The sequence below is a fragment of the Nicotiana tomentosiformis genome, chromosome 4, assembly GCF_000390325.3.
Source record: "Nicotiana tomentosiformis chromosome 4, ASM39032v3, whole genome shotgun sequence".
In the NCBI taxonomy this organism is placed as follows: Eukaryota; Viridiplantae; Streptophyta; class Magnoliopsida; order Solanales; family Solanaceae; genus Nicotiana; species Nicotiana tomentosiformis.
The window spans coordinates 129,024,777-129,048,818 of record NC_090815.1 but is presented as its reverse complement, the minus strand read 5'-3'; the positions used below and the strand labels follow the sequence as shown (position 1 = coordinate 129,048,818).

The 24,042-nt window shown below is 39.4% G+C and overlaps 1 protein-coding gene and 1 pseudogene across 1 annotated transcript; both read left to right on the top strand.

Annotated features, from left to right (window-relative positions):
- Positions 1 to 17,734, top strand: part of LOC104090112 (protein ROH1D-like) — a 37,481-nt pseudogene extending 19,747 nt beyond the window's left edge.
- A 5,317-nt stretch (positions 17,735 to 23,051) lies between these two features.
- Positions 23,052 to 23,725, top strand: LOC138910517 (uncharacterized). Its single transcript, XM_070201761.1, has 2 exons — positions 23,052 to 23,252; positions 23,384 to 23,725. Exons 1-2 carry the CDS (start codon positions 23,052 to 23,054, stop codon positions 23,723 to 23,725), a joined length of 543 nt encoding a protein of 180 aa, XP_070057862.1.
- The last annotated feature ends 317 nt before the right edge of the window (positions 23,726 to 24,042 follow it).

Below are 24,042 nucleotides of genomic sequence, written 5' to 3'. Positions count from 1 at the left end.
GAGTTCCACTGGGAAGACAGTCAAAATATTAGTTCAGAACAACCCTACAAGAACAAGGGCGTGGAAGTAAGTAACTACAGATAATTATAAGAGAGAAAGGACATTAAGTATTTGGTGTAATTAGCGCGAAGATTTACACGAGTCAGAGACTGGCTGAGAAATAAAGGAATGAAGCTTTAACCTAAGCTGGGTGACCTAAGGAGGAAATGGTTTTATAACAACAGTCTCACAATAACATTGTATGCACTTCATAAGAAAACAGCACCTACTATGTCTAATGAACGGGAAGTAAAATCAGAAGTGATATTCAAGATCATATGAGTTGTATGGAATTCCAATATGCATGGGCACGAAGATAAGCCAAGTATGCACGCAAAAAGGGGGCAGAAAGATCAGGAAAAGTAATTGCTTACGTTTGAAGAAAGTTGATATGGAACAAAAAGAATTATTAAATTCATGATTCAGAGTTAGTTACGTTATGAACGCACTTAAGAGTTTGGAAGTTTTATACATGCAGCATATACAGCCGTAGAAGATTTCGGTATAAGTTAAAAGAAAGAATTTAGCCCAGATCATAGATGAAGGATTGTATTATTAAAGGATTGTATCATGGACATTCCTCAGCACCCATGAAAGGCTAAACGTAATAACTAATACCATCAGTCGTAGATCAAGAGATAGTTTAAGCCTACATAAAGGTTGATCAGAAGAAGGGGGAAACTAAAGAGTTATATCAACGAAGTAAATCAAGAATCTGATTATTGGACCCAGAAAATTATAGAAATCGTGATTGAGAACATTACAGGATTACTCTTAATATCAGAGGTACCAGAGGGATAGTACAACAACCATATTCTATATCGGCCCTACGATAAAGCCGGTTAGAAAAGTACCAGCCTCATAAGAAGTCAGTTTGAAACTCCCACTGGATTGTGTATACACTAGAGTTGCAAGTATAATAATAGAGCTTCAAGTTATGGACGTGAATTATACCTATGTGGAAGGGAGGTCATGAAAGAGATAGAAGATATGATGCAGGATTTTAAGGTAAGTAAGGTAAAGCTGAATAACGTACAAGATACTTAAAGGCAGAAGATTGTGAATAGTCCATGCTTCAGATAGAAGGCTATAAGCACTGGGATTCAATATCCAAGAACGATAGTAGCGTCGTCAGTGGCGTACCTTCCAGCCTATGGTTTCTAAGTATTGAGAGATCTAGTCAAGATAGTAAAGAAGAGTTAGAGACGATGTGATGTCTCACTTAATGTTCCAGAATAACATAAGGGAATCAATGGTGCAAGCAAGTTGAAGGAAGGTTGTGAATAGTATAATTAGATACGTAGAGGTCGCAAGCTAAAGTATAGTAAAGCGACAAGGTTTTATGACAGGAGTAAGGATGAGAAAGGGCGAGTAAGAAAACGACGAGAATGGGTCAGCTCTCCGGATTAAGCCCGTGAAAACATGAGAGCCGATGGGTTCTCTAAGTTATAGAAGGCTCAGTATATCCTGAATGAACTCAAAGGAGTCTAAGACTAGTAGCATTTAGAAGAGATGGAATGCTGCCCTAGTAGTGAAATGAAGGTGTAATTGTGACAGATAAAAGATAATGGTTGGGCCTTCGACTGAATAATGATTTGAAGAAAGAAAAATAAAGGGGAGAAGGAGAAACGATTTCGCGAATGGCACGAGATCAGAATACCCCCATAAGGCGAATCACATCGAGATACAATGAAATACGATTATGGAAATCACTTCAAATACTCCTCGATGCAACGTAAGCCCTAGTGGAAAGGTTTTACGTAAGAAGTTTCAAGTTATCAGTGGTATATTATAGATCAATATTGAGGTGAATCAATAATGGATGGACAAAAATCATAAAGTACGAGATGAGATTAGACCGTCGTTCTTAAGATGAACAATAATGAGGAAACATTAAAGGACTTAGATTTATACATATGGGATAAGAAACGAGAATAACCTGGAGTTTGGTAGCATACCTTAGTAACGATAAATTGAAGTAAGAGTTCTGGCACACTATGACCTATCTAGATAGAGTAAAATCATGCAGATGGATAACCAGGTCTATGAAATAAGATATGGAAACATTCGTAAGTTCAAAAAAGTGCCAAGCAATGAACTTCAGTAATGGATAAAAAATCGGAGGAAAAGGGAAAGAAGAGTCGCATAGGTGCACTTATAAGGTCAGAGTCGTACATATTGAATGATAGAAGGTAGCAACAGTTACGAGATTGGGAGGATTCCGACCACAAGTCGTGGTATGGGGAAAGAGACCTAAAGGGGGGAATGCCTTAGCCTTTGGATTTATTCACAGAACTGTTTCACATATGGCAAAGAGAATACTAAAGTATTCGGAAGACATAGGTTATGAAAAGCACAAGTGAATCAGTCAACATTCGAGTACGAATGTTCCAAAGGAGGGAATAATATTACACCCCATATTTTCTTACGTAAACATATGCTATAAGTGAATTGATGAAAACTCGGGAATGAGATGTTACATCCCGCATTTTCGTATGTTTAAGTTTCGACATAAGATAATCGACGTAAGTCCGGGAATGAGATTATTTTAGGATTATACGCATTATGCTATTTCAAACACGTGATGAGTAAATTCGTGAAGGAGAGAAGGTAAGCAAATAGAAGAAAATGAGTTTCGTCGAAATTTGAAAATTTAGGATAAAATATTGTCCAAGCTATAATACCCCGTATTTATGGACTAGTGTCATACAAGGTACCATATGACCATAATAGTATGGTGTATAAGGGTGTATTAAAAATAAGTAGTATTTTAAGTAATTTGAGATAATTCTTAGTTATATGGATAATTGATTAATTATTGGGTAATGGAAAATTACCTAGTTAATTAAGGAATTATTGGGTGATTAATTAAGCACATTTGGATAAGCATTACTCTTCAAGGTGGCAGCAAATTAAGGCCAAGTTGATGACTCATTAGTCACTAAGATAGGTGGCTTTAAGGGGTCGTTGGGCAATCTATCAAGATAACACATGGAAATTACACTTTGCCATTAAAAAATGTAGAAGAAATTTCAAGTTAGTCATCTTTACAAATGATCTTCAATTGATATCAAATTCATTTTTGGAGGAGATGTTGGAAGCTCACATAAGACTTCATGTTACAGTAGCAACGGCTATTCTTAGATTAGTAAAGCAATTCATACAAAATTACACTGTGTAATAACAACAGGATTTTGCGATTCTAAGGGAGTACGGTGCAACCTTTTCCAAGAATATCGTACAGATTTTTCCCTACTCCAGGTATGTTAAGGTTATCCCTTCTTTCCTTTTGGCATGATCTATACGAAACGAGCAAATGCACAATTTCCATAAATGATTCTATTCATAAAAATATTAGGGGTGTCTATATTCTTGATTTCCCATGTGAATTATTATTATATCTTCTGTTCATGGGTCTCAAAAAAAAAAACGTATTTGATAAAAGTTATCCGACAGACATATTATTTTTATGACATTCCAAGAAAATCTTATTAACGTATTTCTTAAGGCATATTATTTTTATGACATTCAGCGAAAATATTATTAACATATTTCTTATGCATTTCATGCATTTATACATATACATTGACCTATGACCAGATGCGTTATATACGCATATATATGTGTGTATATATATATATATATATATATATATATATATATATATATATATATATATATATATATATATATATGTGTGTGTGTGTGTGTGTGTGTGTGTGTGTGTCTTTATGTGTGTGTATATGGTATATGGAAAAAGGTTAGGACGTTATATACGCACCACCACCTGATCAGCCGGTATACGTTGATGATTTGCCCACAGTGGCCGGGATGATATGATGGGATTCCCTCAGAGATTTGATGATGTTATGAACGCATATACCCATGCATGGTATGATATTTATATGCATATGCATGACATTATAATATGAAATGATTCACAGATCTATGCAGACGTACCCGTCGAGTCTTTTACTCCATGTTTCTCCCATGTCTATTATTTACTGATTTTCATTCCTTACACACTCGATACATTATTTGTATTATCGTCTATTTTGCCTGGGGACGCTGTGTTTCATGCCCGCAGGTCTCGATAGACAGGCCGAGAGTCCTCTAAGTAGGAGATCAGCTCAGTGGAAGATGTTGGTGTACTCTATTTGCTTCGAAGTTGCTTATTTGGTCAGTATGATTTAGATGCCATGACCCCAAATTCCCTCTGTGGGAGGTCGTGATGGCACTTAGTCTCTAAGACTAGGGAAGACTATCAATGCGGAATAATCATAAATATCTAAAATAAATAAACTATAATTCAAATAATTACAACTCCCAAAACCCGGTAGAAATAAGTAACAAGCTTCTAAAAATTTATTCTCAATGTCTCTATATATCAAGGTCTAAATAAAAATAAGGAAGCAACATAAAAATGATAGAAGGGGACTCCGGAGTCTGCGGACGCTGGCAGATATACCTCGAAGTCTCTATGCGCAGGTAACTCACTGACGTCTAGACTGGTAAGATGTACCTGGATCTGCACAAAACGATGTACAGAAGCATAGTATGAGTACACCACAGCGGTACCCAGTAAGTGCCAAGCCTAACCTCGGTAGAGTAGTGACGAGGTCAGGTCAGGCCCTACTAGAGAATAAATAATGACATGGAAAAATATTTAACCAATTTAATAAAATAAAATGACAATGGAAATGAATCAAGTAGTATGTCACATTTAATTATACCAAATAATGGCAAATAAATACCTCGTGGAAACAAAATATAATTTCTTTTCAAGTTTAAGAAAAATCACAATAAAAATCAAAGGCAACTACGGCCATAATCAATATCAACAAGGGCACTACCGAGGTACCGCCTCGTAGTCCCAAATTATAAATAAATTTACAATATCTCATTTCCTTATCTCACTGCGGTAGCCTTCACAATTTCTTTTAAAAAAAATATTTTTTCCGAAATAGCATCTCACGTTTTAGCCATCCTTATCATACTGCATGACTTCTAGTAGTTCCCTATACTAGCCACGCGTATCAAGCCACCCTTATCTTACCGCATGCATTTCAATATCCAGACCTTATACCATCGCATGCGTATCAATATCACAATATATCACAATTTGTACCTCAAGTGCTCAAATAATTTAACGTGCCAACATAATTCAACAACAACATTTTTCACAATAAAAATTTCACAACTCATGCCAAAATAAGTCATCAATAAGATTTTTTCACAATAAAGAGATCGCGGCTCATGCCAAAATAAATCATCAATAATAGTTTTTCACAATAAAAAGCTCACGGCTCCATCACAATGAGTACAAAAATCTCACACAAATATTCAGGAATAAATAATTCAGCTAAACAATATTTCAAAATCTTTAATACGTTGCTTCACCAAATTTAAAATGTCTAATACTTCATATTAATAATATTTAAATTTAAGAAAATCAATTTCAAATAATGTACAGAATAAAAGAAATAAAGTTTCAACTAAACAGGTAAAACAATTAGCAGGAAAAGGTCAAGCAAATTAAAAGTATACAAATCAAATCAATGATGGAGAATATAACCAGATTTAAAATATTAATTAATAAGCAACAGTGATCTTCACAATTTAAAAACATAATCCTTCACATTTAGTCTGTGTACACACTCGTCATCTCGTGTATACGACTTTCATCACATTACAGTTAATACCAATACTAGAGAAAAATTCTCCCACACAAGGTTAGACAAATCACTTACATCGACTTGCTCCAATTTAACCAAGTAGTATGCTTTTTCCTCGATTTTTCTATTCCGGTCGACTCGTATCTAGTCATAATTAATTCAATATATTCAACAAAAATTATATAATTAATTCTATAAGAAAATACTATATTTTTCAATAAAAATCCGAACTTAACTCAATAATGGCCTATGGGACCCACGTCTGGGAATCCGACGAAAGTTACGAAATCTGAACTCCCATTCAACCACGAGTCTAACCATACCAAAATGACTAAATTCCAATAACGATTCGACCCTCAAATCATCAAATCTATCCAAGAGGGTTTTCAAATTTTTTCAACTTAAATCACCAATTAAATGTTAAAAACAGTGATGGATTCGGGTAATCTAACCAATATTGAGTTAAGAACACTTACCCCGATAATTTTTCTGAAAATCTCCAAATATTCGCCTCAATCCGAGCTCCAAATCGTTAAATATGGCCCATTTTCAGAACTTAAACGTTCTGCTCAGGCTTTTACTCATCACGAACATCAACACGCGATCGCGAAGCACAAATTACCACTGCCCAAATTAACTCTACGCAATCGCGTATATCCTCACGCGATCGCAGAGCACAGAATTCCCAGCTCTATGCGATCGCAGTCCTCTTCACGCGTTCGCTAGTCCTAAGGTCTCAAAGCTACGCGATCGCATCCCGCTTCACGCGATCGCGAAGCACAAAACTTAGCACCCCTCAATTAACCTTACGCGATCGCAAATAATTCCATGCGATCGCGATGTACATCTTGCCAAATCTACGCGATTGCAAACAATGCCACGCGATCGCGATGCACATCTTGCCAAATCTACGCGATCGCGGTTGATCTCACGCGATCGCGAAGAACAAAATTAACACTGCCTCAACTAAGCCTATGCAATCGCGTCCCAATCTTTGCGATCGCGAAAAAGGTTTAAAATACCATAAATCAGTAGCTACCAACAGTACCAAAATGAAGAAAATACTCTGAATACCATCTGAAACACGCCCGAGCCCCTCGGGACCACAACCAAATATACTAACAAGTGATAAAATATCATACGGACTTAGTCGAGTCTTCAAATCACATCTAACAACACTAAAAACATGAATCACACATAGATTTAAGCCTAATGAACTTTGAAACTTTCAATTTCTACAAATAACACCGAAACATATCAAATCAAGTCTGATTGACCTCTAATTTTGTACGCAAGTCATAAATGACATAACGGAGCTATGAAAATTTTCAGAAATAGATTCCGACTCCGGTATCAAAAAGTCAACTCCCCGGTCAAACTTCCAAACTTAAATTTCTATTTTAGCCATTTCAAGCCTAATTTCACTACGGACTTCCAAATAAAATTTCGATCACGCCCCTAAGTCCAAAATCACCATACAGAGCTGTTGGAATCATCAAATTCAATTCTGGGGTCGTTTGCACATAATTGGACATTCGGTCACTATTTGAACTTAAACTTTTTATTTTTCATCAAAATTTTATATCTCAGGCTAGGGACCTCGGAATTTGATTCCGGACATACACTCAAGTCCCAAATCACGATATGGAGCTACTAGAACTGTCAAAATATTGATCCAAGTCTGTTTGCTCAAAATATTGACCAAAGTCAACTCAGTTGAGTTTTAAAGCTCTAATTTATATTTTAATCCATTTTTCACATAAAAACTTCCCGGAAAATTTTACGAACTGCGCACGCAAGTTGAGTAATGATAAATAGTGCTTTTCAAGGTCTTAGAATACAGAATTAATTATTAACTCTAAAGATAAAATTTTGGGTCATCACATTCTCCACCTCTAAAACAAATGTCCGTCCTCGAACGGGGTTAGAAATAGTACCTGAGCTGGTGAATAAGTGTGGATAACAGCAGCGCATATCATGCTCGATCCCCCAAGTTGCCTACTCGACTAGATGACCCCTCCACTGAACCTTCACAAAAGCAATGTTCTTTGACCTCAGCTTTCGAACCTGCCTATCTAAAATAGCCATTGGTTCCTCAACATAAGATAGATCCTTGTCCAACCGAACCGAACTGAAGTCTAACACACGAGACGGATCGCCGTGATATTTTCGAAGCATAGAAACATGGAATACCGGATGAACTGCAGAGAGACTAGGTGGTAGCGCAAGTCTGTAAGCCACCTCTCCAACTCTTTCAAGAATCTCAAAAGTCCCAATATACCTAGGGCTCAATTTGCCCTTCTTCCCGAACCTTATCACGCCCTTCAAAGGCAAAAAACCCGGAGCAATACCCGCTCACCAACCAGGAATGCAACATCGTGAACCTTCCGATCCGCATAACTCTTATGTTTTGATTGGGTTGTACGAAGTCAATCCTGAATCAACCTAACCTTCTCCCAGGCATCCTGAACCAAGTCTGTACCCAATAGTCTAGCCTCGCCCGCTTCGAACTAACCGACTAGAGACCGGCACCGCCTACAATACAAGGCCTCATACGGAGCCATCTGAATGCTTGACTGATAATTACTGTTGTAAGCAAACTCCGCAAGTGGTAAGAACTGATCCCATGCACCCCCAAAATATATCACACGCGCACGAAGCATATCCTCCAGTATCTGAATAGTGCGTTCAAATTGTCCGTCCATCTGAGGGTGAAATGATGTACTCAACTCCACACGAGTACCCAACTCTCGCTGTACAGCCCTCCAAAACCATGAGGTAAACTGTATACCCCGGTCAGAGATAATAGATACTGGTACACCGTGAAGTCTGACAATCTCGCTAATATATACCTGAGCCAGCTGTTCTGAAGAGTAAGTAGTAATCACAGGAATGAAATGAGATGACTTGGTCAATCTATCCACAATCACCCAAACTGCATCGAATTTCCTCTGATTCCGTGGGAGTCCAACAACGAAATCCATAGTGATCCGTTCCCTTTACATTCTGGAATTTCCAACTTCTGAAGCAATCCACCCGATCGTTTATGCTCATATTTCATCTGCTGGCAATTTAGGCACCGGGCTACATATTCCACTATGTCTTTCTTCATCCGCCTCCATCAGTAGTGATGTTTCAAGTCCTGATATATTTTTGCAGCACCCGGATGAATGGAGTGTCATGAACTGTGAGCCTCTTGGAGAATCAACTCACGCAAACCATCCACATTAGGCACACATAGCTTGCCCTACATCCGTAATACATCATCATCTCCAATAGTGATTTACTTGGCATCACCAGGCTGAACTGTATCCTTAAGGACAAGCAGATGGGGGTCATCATACTAACGTTCCCTGATACGATCATAAAGAGAAGACTGAGAACCCACGCAAGCCAACACTCAACTCATCTCGAAAACATCCAGTCTAACAAACTGGTTGGCCAAGGCTTGAACATCCAAGGCTAAACGCCTCTCTGCTACCGGTAAATATGCTAAGCTGCCCAAACTCTCCACCATACGACTCAAGGCACCGGCCACTACATTGGCCTTCCTAGGATGATAGACAATGGTGATATCATAATCCTTGAGCAACTCCAACCATCTTAGCTGCTGCAAATTAAGATCCTTCTATTTAAACAGATGTTGTAGACTCCAGTGATAGGTGTAGACCTCACAATGGACACCGTACAAATAATGCCGCCAAATCTTTAAGACATGAACAATAACCTCTAACTCAAGGTCATGTAAAATATAATTCTTCTCATGCACCTTTAACTGTCTGGACACGTAGGCAATCACCCTACCATCATGCATCAACATTGCACCTAGACCAATACGCGACGCATCACAATACACAGTATAAGACCTTGTACATGTAGGTAATACCAATACTGGGGCTGTAGTCAAAGTTGTCTTGAGCTTTTGGAAGCTCTCCTCACATTCCTCGGTCCACCTGAACGGAGCAGCCTTCTGGGTCAATTTGGTCATAGATGCAGCAATAGAAGAGAAACCCTTTTTACAAACCGGCGATAATACCCTACCAAACCAAGGAAACTCAAGATTTCCATAACTGAAGACGGTCTAGACCAACTCTGCACCGCTTCAACCTTCTTCGGATCTACCTTGATTCCCTCGCATGAAACTATATGACCCAAAAATCCCACTGAATCAAGCCAGAATTCACACTTTGAAAATTTTGCATATAACTTTCTTTCTCTCAAAATCTGAAGCACCTTCCTCAGGTGTTGTTCATGATCTTCCCGACTCCGGGAATACACTAGAATGTCGTCAATAAACAAAATAACGAAAGAATCAAGATAGGGCTGAAAGACACTATTCATTAAGTGCATAAATGTTTTTGGGGCGTTGGTCGGCCCAAAAGACATCACAAGGAACTCGTAATGACTGTACCGAGTCCTGAAAGCAGTCTTCGGGATATCTGGCTCCCGAATCTTCAACTGATGATAGCCTGAATGCAAGTCAATTTTAGAGAATACCTTGGAACCCTGAAGCTAATCAAATAGGTCATCAATACGTGACAATGGATACCTGTTCTTCACTATAACCTTGTTCAGCTGGCGGTAATCAATACACATCCTCATAGAACCACCCTTCTTCTTTACAAATAAGACACAAGCACCCCAAGGCGATACACTAGGCCGAATGAAACACTTATCAAGAAATCCCTGTAACTGTTCTTTTAATTCTTTCAACTCTGCTGGGGCCATACGATATGGTGGAACAGAAATGGGCTGAGTTTCCAGTAACAAATCAATGCCAAAGTCAATATCCCTGTCGGGTGGCATACCCGGAAGATCCGCTGGAAATACATCCCGAAACTCCCTTACTACAGGAACTGACTCCATAGTATGAGTATCACTACTAACATCTCTCACATAGGCCAGATACGCATCACACCTCTTCTCAACCATTCGTTGAGCTTTAAGAAATGAAACAACCCTGCTAGGAACATGATCTGAGGTACCTCTCCACCCACGGTAGACCTGGCATAGCCAATGTCACCGTCTTGGCGTAACAATCAAGAATAGCGTGATAGGGAGACAACCAACCCATGCCCAAAATAATATCGAAATCCACCATACTGAGCAATAATAAATCAGCTCTGGTCTCAAAACCACTAATAACAATTAAACACGATCGATACACACAGTCCACAATAATAGATTCACCCACGGGTGTAGATACATAAACATAAAAACTCAAGGAATCACGTGATACACCCAAATACGGGGCAAAATAAGATGACACGTAAGAACAAGTGGAGCCTGGATCAAATAAGACTGATTCATCTCTATGACAGACCGAAATAATACATGTGATAATAGAATCAGATGCAACGACATCTATCCTAGCAGGAAGGGCATAATATCTGGCCTGGCCTCCCCCTCTAGGACGACCTCTACCTGCCCGACCTCCACCTCTAGCTGGCTGTGCAGGTGGAGTGGCAACTGGTGCAGTAATCATGGCCTGAGAAACTTGAGGACCCTGTGGAATAGGTGGGGCCTGAGAAATCCATGGAGGTGCACCCCTCCTAAGTCTGGGGAAATCGCTCGTGATATGACGAGTGTCACCACACTCAAAACAAGCCCTAAGAGGGCGTGGTTGCTGGGACTGGCTCGGGCCTGAGCAACTAGACTGCCTGCTAAAAGCACCCCGTACAGGAGATACAGAAGACACTGACGGTGCATAATATGGAACCTGAACTCTGGGAGTAGCCGGAATACCACTAGAAACTGGAAGTGCTGAATGAATAGGACGACTCACATAACCTCTACCATGACGGGATGCAACTGGGGCACGAGAATTATTATATGTACCAGAATCCAGGGGTCTCTTAGCTTCCCTCTCTTCCCTCTCCCGAGTCCGTATACCTTCCAATCTCCTAGCAATTGACACCACTTGTTGGTATGTGATGTCCATCTCTAGCTCTTGGGCCATACTGTATCTGATACTAGGGTGAAGACCCTCAATAAATCTGTGAACCCGCTCTCGAACAGTAGCAACTAAGGCTGGTGCATGCCTAGCCAAATCGCTGAATCGAAACGCATATTCTGACATGGTCATAGAACCCTGGCGCAGCTGCTCAAACTCTGCGCGCCATGCATCTCAAAGACTCTGAGGAACACACTCCCTTAAGAACATATCTGAAAATTGAGTCCAAGTGAGTGAAGTTGCCTCAGCCGGACTATCCAACTCATATGCCCGCCACCACTGGTAGGATGCTCCTCTAAACTTGAATGTCATGAAAGAAACCCCATTAGAATCCACAATACCCATAGTATGAAGGATACGGTGACACTCCTCCAGAAAACCCTGAGTATCCTGTGAAGCTAAACCGCTGAAAGTGGGAGGGTGGTACTTCTTGTACCTTTTGAGCCTGAGCTGCTCCCCCTCTGAGACTATTGTCCTAATCTCAGGCCAAACTGGGACAATTAGTTGCACTGGTATAACCTCTTGGGCATGGTCAACTTGGGCCCATAGCTCTGGAGTACGGGCGGCGGGAGTCTGTGCTCCTCCCCCGGACTGAGATGTGGCAGGAGCAAATAGAATTAACCCTGCCTGACCTAGAGTGCCAAACATGCTCAAAACCTGGGCAAGAGGCTCGTGAAGTGTAGGAGTAGTAGCAGGCGTCTCAGGTGCTTGCTCTCTAACTGGAGCTACTGGTGGCTCTGGTGTAGCAACTCGTGCAGGTGCTTTGGCTGCACCACGTGGTCTTCCTCGGCCTCTGGCTCAGCCTATGCCCCGACCCCGGCCTCTTGTGACTCCAACAAGGGGCACGACTGTCTGATCATCAGATCCAGTTGTGCGTATCCTCACCATCTGTGAGAGAATATAAAGACAATTGTTTAGAACTTTGAAATCAACAAAGGCGCACGATAAGGAATCAAAGAAGTGAATATTTCCTTACAGTTGCATAGACTCTCGAAGATAAGTACAGACGTCTCTGTACCGATCCGTAAGACTCTACTAAACCTGCTTGTGACTCATAACACCTATGAACCTAGTGCTCTGATACCAACTTGTCACGACCCCAAATTTCCCTCGTAGGAGGTCATGATGACACCTAGTCTCTAAGACTAGGTAAGCCTATCAATGCGTAATAATCATAAATATCTGAAATAAATAAACTACAATTCAAATAATTACAACTCCCAAAATCCGGTAGAAATAAGTCACAAGTTTCTAAAAATTTATTCTCAATGTCTCTATATATTAAGGTCTAGAGAAAAATAAGGAAGCAACATAAAAATGATAGAAGGAGACTCCGGAGTCTGCGGACGCTGGCAGATACACCTCGAAGTCTCCGTGCGCAGGTAACTCACTGACGTCTAGACTGGTAAGATGTACCTGGATCTGCACAAAAAGATGTGTAGAAGCATAGTATGAGTACACCACAACGGTACCCAGTAACTGCCAAGCCTAACCTCGGTAGAGTAGTGACGAGGTCAGGTCAGGCCCTACTGGAGAATAAATAATGACATGGAAAAATGTTTAACCAATTTAATAAGATAAAATGAAAATATAAATGAATCAAGTAGTATGTCACATTTAATTATACCAAGTAATGGCAAATAAATACCTAGTGGAAACAAAACATAATTTCTTTTCAACTTAAGAAAAATCACAATAAAACTCAAAGGCAACTACAACCATAATCAATATCAAAAAGGGCACTACCGAGGTACCGCCTCGTAGTCCCAAATCATAAATAAATTTATAATATGTCATTTACTTATCTCACCGCGGAAGCCTTCACAATTTATTTTAAAGAAAATATTTTTCCTGAAATAGCATCTTGCGTTTTAACCATCCTTATCATACTGCATGACTTTTAGTAGTTCCCTCTACTAGCCACGCACATCAAGTCACCCGTATCTCACCGCATGTTTTTCAATACCTAGACCTTATACCACCGCATGCGTATCAATATCACAATATATCGCAATTTGCACCTCAAGTGCACAAATAATTTAACGTGCCAACATAATTCAACAACAATATTTTTCACAATAAAGAGCTCACGGCTCATGCCAAAATAAATTATCAATAAAATTTTTCCACAATAAAGAGCTCACAGCTCATGCCAAAATAAATCATCAATAATATTTTTTCACAATAAAAAGCTCACGGCTCCATCACAATGAGTACAAAAATCTCAGACAAATATTCAGGAATAAATAATTCAGTAAAATAATATTTCAGAATCTTTAATACTTTGCTTCATTGCCAAATTTAAAATGTCAAATACTTCATATTAATAATATTTAAATTTAAGAAAATTAATTTCAAATAATGCACAGAATAAAAGTAACCAAGTTTCAACTAAACATGTAAAATAATTAGCAGAAAAATGTCAAGCAAATTAAAAGTATTACAAATCAAATCAATAATGGAGAATATAACAAGATTTAATAAATTAATTAATATGCAATAGTGATTTTCACAATTTAAAAACATAATCCTTTATATTTAGTTCGTGTACACACTCATCACCTCGTGTATACGACTTTCATCACATTACAGTTAATAGCAATCCTAGGGAAAATTTCCTCCACACAAGGTTAGACAAATCACTTACCTCGACTTGCTCCAATTTAACTAAGTAGTATGTTTTTTCCTCGATTTTCCGATTTCGGTCGACTCGTATCAAGTCATAATTAATTCAATACAGTCTACAAAAATTATAGAATTAGTTCTATAAGAAAATACTATATTTTTCAATAAAAATTCGAAATTAACTCAAAAATGGCCTGTGGGGACCACGTCTCGGAATCCGGCGAACGTTACGAAATATGAACGCACATTTAACTACGAGTCTAACCATACCAAAATGACTAAATTCCAATAACGATTCGACCATCAAATCTATCCAAGAGGGTTTTAAAATTTTCCAACTAAAATCACCAATTAAATGTTAAAAACAATAATGGATTCGGGCAATCTAACCAAGATTGAGTTAAGAACACTTACCCCGATATTTTCTCTGAAAATATCCCAAATATCGCCTCAATCCGAGCTCCAAATCATTAAAAATAAAAAAAGGGACGAAGTCCCATTTTCAGAACTTAAATATTCTGCCCAGGGTTTTACTCATCGCGATCGCGAATATCCACATGCGATCGCGAAGCACAAATTACCACTGCCCAAATTAACTCTACGCGATCGCGTATATCCTTATGTGATCGCAGAGCACAAAGTTCCCAGCTCTACGTGATCGCAGTCCTTTTCACACGTTCGCGAGTCACAAGGTCTCAAAGCTACGCGATCGCATCCCGCTTCACGCGATCATGAAGCACAAAACTTAGCAGCCCTCAATTAACCTTACGCGATCGCAAACAATGCCACGCAATCGTGATGCACAGCTTGCCAAACCTACGTGATCGCGGTTGAACTCACGCGATCGCGAAGAACAAAATTCACACTGCCTCAACTAAGCCTACGCGATCGCGAAAAAGGTTTAAAATACCATAAATTAGTAGCTACCAGCAGTACCAAAATGAAGGAAAATACTCTAAATACCATCTGAAAACACCTGAGCCCCTTGGGACTTCAACCAAATATACCAACAAGTGCTAAAATATCATACGGACTTAGTCGAGTCTTCAAATCACATCTAACAACACTAAAAACACGAATCACACATAGATTCAAGCCTAATGAACTTTGAAACTTTCAATTTCTACAAACAACACTGGAACCTATCAACTCAAGTCCGATTGACCTCAAATTTTAGACGCAAGTCATAAATGACATAACGGAACTATAAAAATTTTCAAAAATAGATTCCGACCCCGATATGAAAAAGTCAACTCCTCGGTCAAACTTCCAAACTTAAATTTCTATTTTAGTCATTTCGAGCTTAATTTCACTATGGACTTCCCAATAAAATTCCGATCACGCTCCTAAGTCCAAAATCACCATACAGAACTGTTCGAATTATCAAAATTCTATTCCGGGGACGTTTGCACATAATTCGACATACGGTCACTATTTGAACTTAAACTTTTTTATTTTTCATCAAAATTCTATATCTCGTGTTAGGGACCTCAGAATTGGATTTCGGGCATACGCCCAAGTCCCAAATCACGATACGGACCTACCGGAACTGTCAAAATACTGATCCAAGTCCGTTTGCTCAAAATGTTAACCAAAGTCAACTCAATTAAGTTGTAAAGCTCTAATTCACATTTTAATCTATTTTTCACATAAAAACTTCCCGGAAAATTTTACTGATTGGGCATGCAAGTCGAGTAATGATAAATAGTATTTTTCAAGGTCTTAGAATACAGAATTAATTATTAACTTTAAAGATGATATTTTGGGTCATCACATTAGATGTGTATTGTTTGGTATAGCGGGGCTCTGTCCCGACCTTTATGATATTTCTGTATCCTTAGAGGCTTGTAGACATATGTCGTGTACGTGAAAGATTGCACGGCCTTGTCGGCCTATGTTTTGAGTCTATAAATGATCATGTTGGCCTATTAAGCCTGTATGTCATGTGTATATGATGATGTAATAAGAAAGATATGTTACGTTGGTACTCGGTTGAGTAAGGTACCGGATGCCCGTCGCGGCCCATTAGTTTGGGTATTGATATAAATGTCACAAAAGCTTGCTAGTAATCATATTATAAGGCCAAATACATAGACTGCCCCTTAATGTTGGCAGCAAAATCCATTTAAACACCTCAACTAACCCTTGTACCTATTAGACTCTCAAATACTTGTACCTATTGAACCATTTATGCACATGTAGCACAAAGAGTGAGTTTCACTTCAGGTCCAGCGCGTGAATGAATAGCTAAAATGTAATTTTTTTTATATTTGCTATTATCTTTCTTCTTCTTCACTCTCATTTGTCGCCTGAATCAGTCATCTTCACATTTTCAAGTTTCTCACCAATTTTCTTCTTAAATCCTCTTGATAACATTCTTCTTCACAAAAATTATAAAATTTACACAACTTAAAAATTACACACAATCAAAAATAATATCTTGAAATTGATAACAACATCAGTCTCTCCGCCAACAATTCTAATGCAACTGTTAACCATAGAAACAGGTCATTCGGGCGAAACAATACTCAGAATGATCATAGGTCTATGGGGCATTTTAGATTGTTATCGTGGAATGTATCGAGGAATTGGTCTGCTGCTAAGCAGGTCCAAGCAATTGGTAATAATTTAGTTGCTCCGAAAAGTAATGAAATTATTGCTACTAATGGATTAGCTTTGGCTGTTTTACAATGAGTTATGTGTTGTACTTAGTAATGTGGGCACTAGTGGCTGCAATTCCTTGACAAGACCGCGGCCTGCAAACACATTTTTATGTGACTAGGCAATTCGTTTGGGCCGGCCCAATTTTGTCTCTTCACGAAAGGATTTTGGAGGAATCGAAGAAGAGGGATCGTAGAAATGCTTGTGGATTGTTGAAGGAGATTCAGGAGATTGAGAAATGCGTGCACCAAATGAACGAATTGATCGATACTGTTCAGTTCCCAATCACAGAGGAAAAAGATGGAGAAGTAAAGGAAAGAATTCATGAACTTGGGCTTGTCTATGATGGTTTAAAGAGTGGATTGGATCCTTTGGAGCGCCAGGTTAGAGAAGTGTTTCATAGGATCGTTCGGAGCAGGACTGAAGGCCTTGACTCTATTGGAAGATGAAATCATGAGTGACAAATTTGTGTAGAATTGGGTAATGGTTGTCTTTTGAGAAGGCATCGATTATTAGAACATGAGCATAATATGATATAGATTTTCCCCTTTTTTTCTTTTCTTTGTTTGACCCTTTTTTTAGATGAGAAGAGGAGGGAGAATGGTTAATGGTGTAATGTGCCTAAAGAATAAGTAGTTTAAAGAGGTGAAAATCATGTATTTGCACTTTATATATGTAAAGAAATTAGGAAAAAAGGTGCATCTTTGGTCCATTTTTGGTGATGTTCATCTTGTTTGGAATTGTATAATCACATTTCTGACTTAAGTTGCTTTTTAACTGAGACGTTTGTATCAATTTCTTTGTTTTTGTTGCTTACAACCTTGATATGTATTGATACATGTCGTTGATTAAACTGGAATTGACAATCAAATTAGAATTTTTCTGATTAAGATGTTAAACTGTCTAGAAATGGTCATTAAAATCATTCATTGTCACTCTGTTTCTATCTTCTTGTTTGACAATACATTTGCTTTCAAACCAAGTTTATGTTTTTTTGACTTTTTCCCTTCTTTAAAGCTTACCGAATGACTTGTCATTATAAAAAGGAATGTCACAGGTTCAATTTGGTCATCTACTCCAAATAGTTTTTTCTTATGCTATGTGATTTGCTCTTGTTCAAGGCTGTTCTCTGCTCATTACACGCCCATTTGATTTAGGCTCGTTTTATCCTAAATCAAAGACAACCCTTTTGCAATCCCAAAATATTGATACTTTTGAAGTTACCTTTGTTGGGGCCAATTTTGTTTTTGTTCTGACATTAGAGCTGGCTTTGTCATGTAGTGTCTATTTGGTCAAGAACAGAAACTTTATTAATGAGTTATTAAAATGTTTGTTTGACATTAGTTCTCTGAGTTTGCAGTTTCTGTTATCTACCACTTGAAATTTTCTCATCTTTGAGGAAAGTCATATACATTTCTTCAGCATGTGATTTTGAAGAGGTGGTTGTCTCAAGGTTTTGGTCAAACCTTTGCCTTTCTTGTTGACCGAGACGATATTTCATACTATTTTTATTTGTGGAAGGCACGTTAGTTATGTCTTGTGAAAAAACAAATATGCCTTAAGACAGACTAGGATGACGTTCTTTTCTTGTTCCTTGTTTTTAACTCATTGGCAATTGGGCATAAATTAACTAAACTTTTGTAGATTATTATTGTGTAGAGCAACTTGTCTATCTCTGCTGGCATGGATTATTAATGGCGTTTTTCTTTTTACTTAGTGTCAATTATAATAAACTAGCCTTCTTAGCTTAGTGGTAGAGCGCGTAGCTTTTAACCACGTGGTTGTGGGTTTGATCCTCACAGACGATATTTTTTCAGATCTCATTTGTAAAATTTTGCTGGGTTGATGTTGTTGTTAGTACCAATAATCATACTTTTACAAGGGATATTTACTGTTTTTGGAGTTGTTTAACGACCTTAAAAAATGTATCAAATCGCATTTAGTGAAACCATTTTTCACTATTGAGAGGATTAGGAATAATTCCCAAAAGGACTTAAGTTACATGCACTGATTGTAAAGAATTTTTACACCCATCAACATAATTTAATATATCAGATTGCTAATGAATTTTCAAGTAATTATATAGGCTTACTATGAAAAGTCATGCACAAAAACTTAAAACTATTTCAGAAAAATCATAAGATGTGGTTAGTTTAGAGGACTCCAATACATAGATATAATCCAAAAACCAGAGTAGATAAACAAAGCAGGATAGCCTATCTTGAAATAATTAATCACATGTTTGCTTAATTTGCCAAAGAGTTGAGAACATGGTAGAGAAGGAACTCAACTCCCCCCTCAAAAATCCCCACCTCAATAACCCCTTGTAGATTTTGATATCTCTCTGGCCAGCTAATTGCTGATTTTGAGAACTGGATCATAGCTGGCATGTTTATTAAGATCTATAATATGTTCAAAAATTTGAGATTTGGCATTTTATGCAATAGCTATCAATAGTAGGATTTGAGAGGCCACTAAGTGGTGAGAGGTTGAGGACCTTTTCTTGAATGAATCTACAAGTATTATGAAGGTGTGCTTTAATTGCCAAAAAAATATTAGCTGGCTGATTTTATGGTAGGCTACAAAGAAAGTGGACCTCAACATCTAGAAGAAGTTCTATATTAATAATTTTTGCTTCTAGGAGTATATAGGACATAAGGAAGTAAGTGCCAAATATTTGCTTTTTGACATAATTTCTTCTTTTAACCATATTGAGTTCACCAACCAAGTTTTGTTTTACTAGGTCCTTTTCGATTATTTTGAAAAGTTTATAGAGTGATAGTTCTAGTCTCAGAAGAAAATCAATATAAGCAGCAATTTGAATCCAATTCTACAACTTATTTGAATTAAAATTCATCCATTTTGATGACCATTTTTCTTCATAGAAAGGACTAGAATCTATGTCGGCATCTCTTTTTTCTTCTTAAATTAAAGAATGATTAAAGTACAAAAATTAGTACATGTTCAAGCCAATTGATGTAACGATCCGGCCGGTCGTTTTGAGTGTATTAGTCCCGATCCCCTATTTACTATTTTTCCCGTATCTGTTTCTGCTTATGTGTCTTACCGGGAGGTCTTGTTTTTGGTTTCAGAGTGTTTTGAGACACTTAGTCACTTAATCGAAAGCTTAAGTCTCAGCAATTGACCATAGTCGGAAGTGTGAAAAGACGACTCCGGAATGGAGTTCTGTTAGATGATTTTGGGCTTAGGAGCTTGTCCGGAATGTGATTTGGAGGTCTGTAGTAGAATAGGCTTGAATTGGCGAAAGTTGAAATTTTGGCGATTTTGGCTGGAAGTGAAAATTTTAATATCGGGGTCGGATTAGATTTTCGGAAGTTGGAGTAGGTCCGTAATGTTGAATATGACTTGTGTGCAAAATTTGAGGTCAATCGGGCGTGGTTTGGTATAATTCGGCATCGTTTGTAGAATTCTGAAGTTTAGAAGTTCTTTAGGCTTGAATTCGGGTGTAATCGGCGTTTTGATATTGTTTTGAGGGATTCGAAGGTTCGACTAAGTTCGTATTGGGTTTTAGGACTTGTTGGTATAATTGGTTGAGGTCTCGGAGGCCTTGGGGTGATTTCGGATGGTTAACGGCTTGATGGGAGTTGAGGAATTTCAGCTAAGGCTGCTGCTACTGGTGTAATCGCACATGCAGAATGGGAACCGCAGGTGCGAGCCCGCAGAAGTGAAGGAGGAGCCGCAGATGCGGCTAAGGAGGATCTGGGCAGAGGACACAGGTGTGATGGCATTCCTATACCTGTGAAGATCACAGAAGCGGATTTAGGGGCGCAAGTGCGAGTTTGGACCGCAAGTGCGATATAGTTCCCGCACCTGCGAAGAGCGCAGATGCGGTTACTTGATCGTAGGAGAGGAGGCAGTGTTTTAGTGATTTTTTTGCAGAAGTGGGGCTTTGCCCGCGGATGCGGCTCCGCAGATGCAGAAATGGAGCTACAGGTGCGAGAAGTCTGGGCAGAAGCTATAAATAGAATACTTCGAGATTTTTCACCATTTTCATCATTTTTTAGCTCGGATTTTGGGAATTTTGAGAGAGATTTCGGAGTAATCACTAAGGTAAGTTCCTTGTGCCTATTTATCTTCAATAATGGTATTTCCCCACTGATTTTTACCCCTAGTTGGTGAGTGTTTGAGGTAAGATTTGGGAGATTAAGGTTTGGGAATTGGAGAGTGAATTTTGGGGTTTTGGAGGGGCAATTGAAGTCGGATTTTGATAAATTTAGTATGATTAGACTCGTGAGAGAATGGGCTTACGAGTTTTGTGACTTTCATCAGGTTTCGAGACGTGGCCCCGGGGGCGGGTTGAGCCGATTTCAAATTTTGGACTATATTTTAGTAGTTTTCTTGTGGAATTGATCCTTTTAGCCAATATTGATTATCTCGTACTGTTTGTGGCTAGATTCGGGGCATTTGGAGGCCGATTCGAGAGGCAAAGGCATTTCAGAGTAGGATTTCTGCGCGGTTGAGGTAAGTAACAGTTTTAAATCTGGTCTTGAAGGTATGAAACCCCAGATTTTGGTATTATGTGACTATTTTAGAGGTGACGCACATGCTAGGTGATGGGTATGTGGGCGTGTACCGTGGGGGATTGTGACTTGGTCTGCCCCATGAGACTGTAAAGTCTAACTGCCTATTGTTAATTACATGTTCCCTCTGTGTTATAGAAATTTGACTGTATATTATGTTAGAAATCATGCTTAGGCTATGTGATGGTACTGTTGGGACCCGCAGAAATCGCGTACTTACTAAAGTATTTGCTAATTGTTGTCTTGTACTCTGTCATGGTTTTACTTGCGTATCATATCTCAGCCTCTTCTTGATTCTTGTTGATACACTATGTTATCTTTGTTTGGGCCGATCTTTGAGATTTCCGAGAGCTCGAGAGATTAGAGAGGTTGATGACTGAGTGAGGCCGAGGGCATGTCTGTGAGTTATTGATATTATGGAACGTGAGGTATCCATACAGCACGTGAGTTGTCCGTGCGGTTCCACATATTGATACTATGGCACGTGAGTTGTCCGTGCAGCACGTGAGTTGTCCGTGCGGTTCCACATATTGATACTATAGCACGTGAGTTGTCCGTGCGGATATAGTGCTTGGGCTGAAAGGATCCCATCCGCAGTCTGCACACACCCAGTGAGTGCAGGTACCTATTGAGTGGGAGTACTGAGGTTTGAGAGCCGAGTGATTTGAGCTGTTGTGACGAGTTGAGTGACTGTTGCCCTAAGAGGCTGTACTTGCTCTTCTTATTTTCATTTGTTGATGCACATAGTTGCTATCTGTCATTGTTGTGAAATTTATGAAAGATTATATATACGGATTTACCTGCACTGTAACTGTATAAAAACTGATTTGATTTGAATTACCGGATTTGAAATCATGTCTATTCTTTGCTGGAATTGTTGAAAATGAACTGTATTTGTATAGCCCGTCACTACTTTCTCAGTTCCTTATTTATTTCTGTTAATTTCTGAGTTGGTTGTACTCATGCTACACCCTGTACTTCATGTGAAGATCCATGTGTGTTTGATAACGGAGGTTGTTGAGTTCGTACGCGATCGAGCACCGGAGACTACGAGGTAGCTGCCGGCGTCCGCAGACCTTGTCTCTCCTTATATGTTTTCCTTATTTTTTGTATTGATACTTAGACATTGTTTTATTAGACTGGACATGTAGATGCTCATGACTCAGTGACACCCCGATGTCGGGCTATCTTTCTGCACTTATGTTTTATTTGGGTTTTACCCCCATTTTTATGAGAAAAAAACTTCGGTTATTTTAAATGTCTTTAATTCATTTCTGTTAAATTTTGAAAGTGTTTTGGAAAGGCTGGTTTGCCTAGTATCACGATAGGCGCCATCACGTCGGGTTAGGTTTTGGGTCGTGACAAGTTGGTATCAGAGCCTAGGAAACTCCACATTCTTGAATTCTTGTCGTGTGAATCTGTTGATTCTAGTAACTAACCATCTGTTTTTTCATTCTTTCACAAATGGTGAGGACTCGTACTACTAGGTAGGATGGACAACCACCAGTACCACCAGTCAGGGCCGCGAGAGGCCGAGGTCACGGTAGTGGTCGCGGTATGGGCAAAGGTGCAGCTCGCACAACATCTAGGGCAGTACCTGTAGACCCACCAGTTGGGGATGAGCTTGTGGGACCATCTCAGGCACAACCCGTGCCCATTGTGATTCCAGGCCTTCAGGAGGCCTTAGCTCATATTCTGACCACGTGTACCAGTCTTGCTCAGGCGGTCTCTATTCCGGACGCAGCAACCACTTCTCAGGTCGGGGGAGGCGCTCAAACTCCCGTTGCCCGCACACCAGAGTAGGTGGTACAGGTATTCCAGACACCGACACACCACCAGCCCAGCCGGTTGCCGTTGCTTAGGATTATGTTGTTCCTTCTATGCTTGAGGATGAGCAGCGTAGATTGGAGAGGTTTGGGAGGCTCCAGCCTCCATCTTTCAGTGGTGGAGAGGGAGGGGATGCACAGGGCTTCTTGGACAGATGTCTGAGGATACTCCGTACAGCCTGTATTCTGGAGACCAGTGGGGTTTCGTTCACTGCCTTTCAGTTCTCAGGGGTTGCATTCATTTGGTGGGAGGCTTACGAAAGGCATAAGACGGTCGGCGCAACACCCTTTACTTGGCAGCAGTTCTCCATTCTCTTTCTGGAGAAGTTCATGCCTCAGTCCCGCAGAAATGAGTTGCGCAAGCAGTTCGAGCAGCTTTGTCAGGGTGATATGTCTGTGACATAGTAAGAGATGAGATTTTCTGAGTTGGCCCGCCATGCTATCTGGTTGGTTCCCACATACAGAGAGAGGATCAGGAGGTTCATAGATGACCTCACTTTTTAGCTGCGATTGCTTATGACTAGAGAGAGAGTGTCTGGTGCTAATTTTGATGAGGTTGTCGATATTGCCCATCAGATTGAGACGGTTCGCAGCCAGGAGCATGTCGAGAGGGAGGCCAAGAGGCCTCGTGGCCAGGGTGGCTTTAGTGATGTTCCTTTTGAGGGGCAGTTCCACCATGGTAGGGGTCGTCCTTTCAGACATGCTCAGACGGCTTGCCCAAT

What these genes read in the sequence shown, in the direction of transcription:
- LOC138910517 (XM_070201761.1), top strand. Translation starts at nt 23,052, where the DNA reads ATGGGCAAAGGTGCAGCTCGCACAACATCTAGGGCAGTACCTGTAGAC. An exon ending in ACGCAGCAACCACTTCTCAG is followed by an intron (nt 23,253 to 23,383) that starts GTCGGGGGAGGC and finishes TCTATGCTTGAG; the next exon opens with GATGAGCAGCGTAGATTGGA.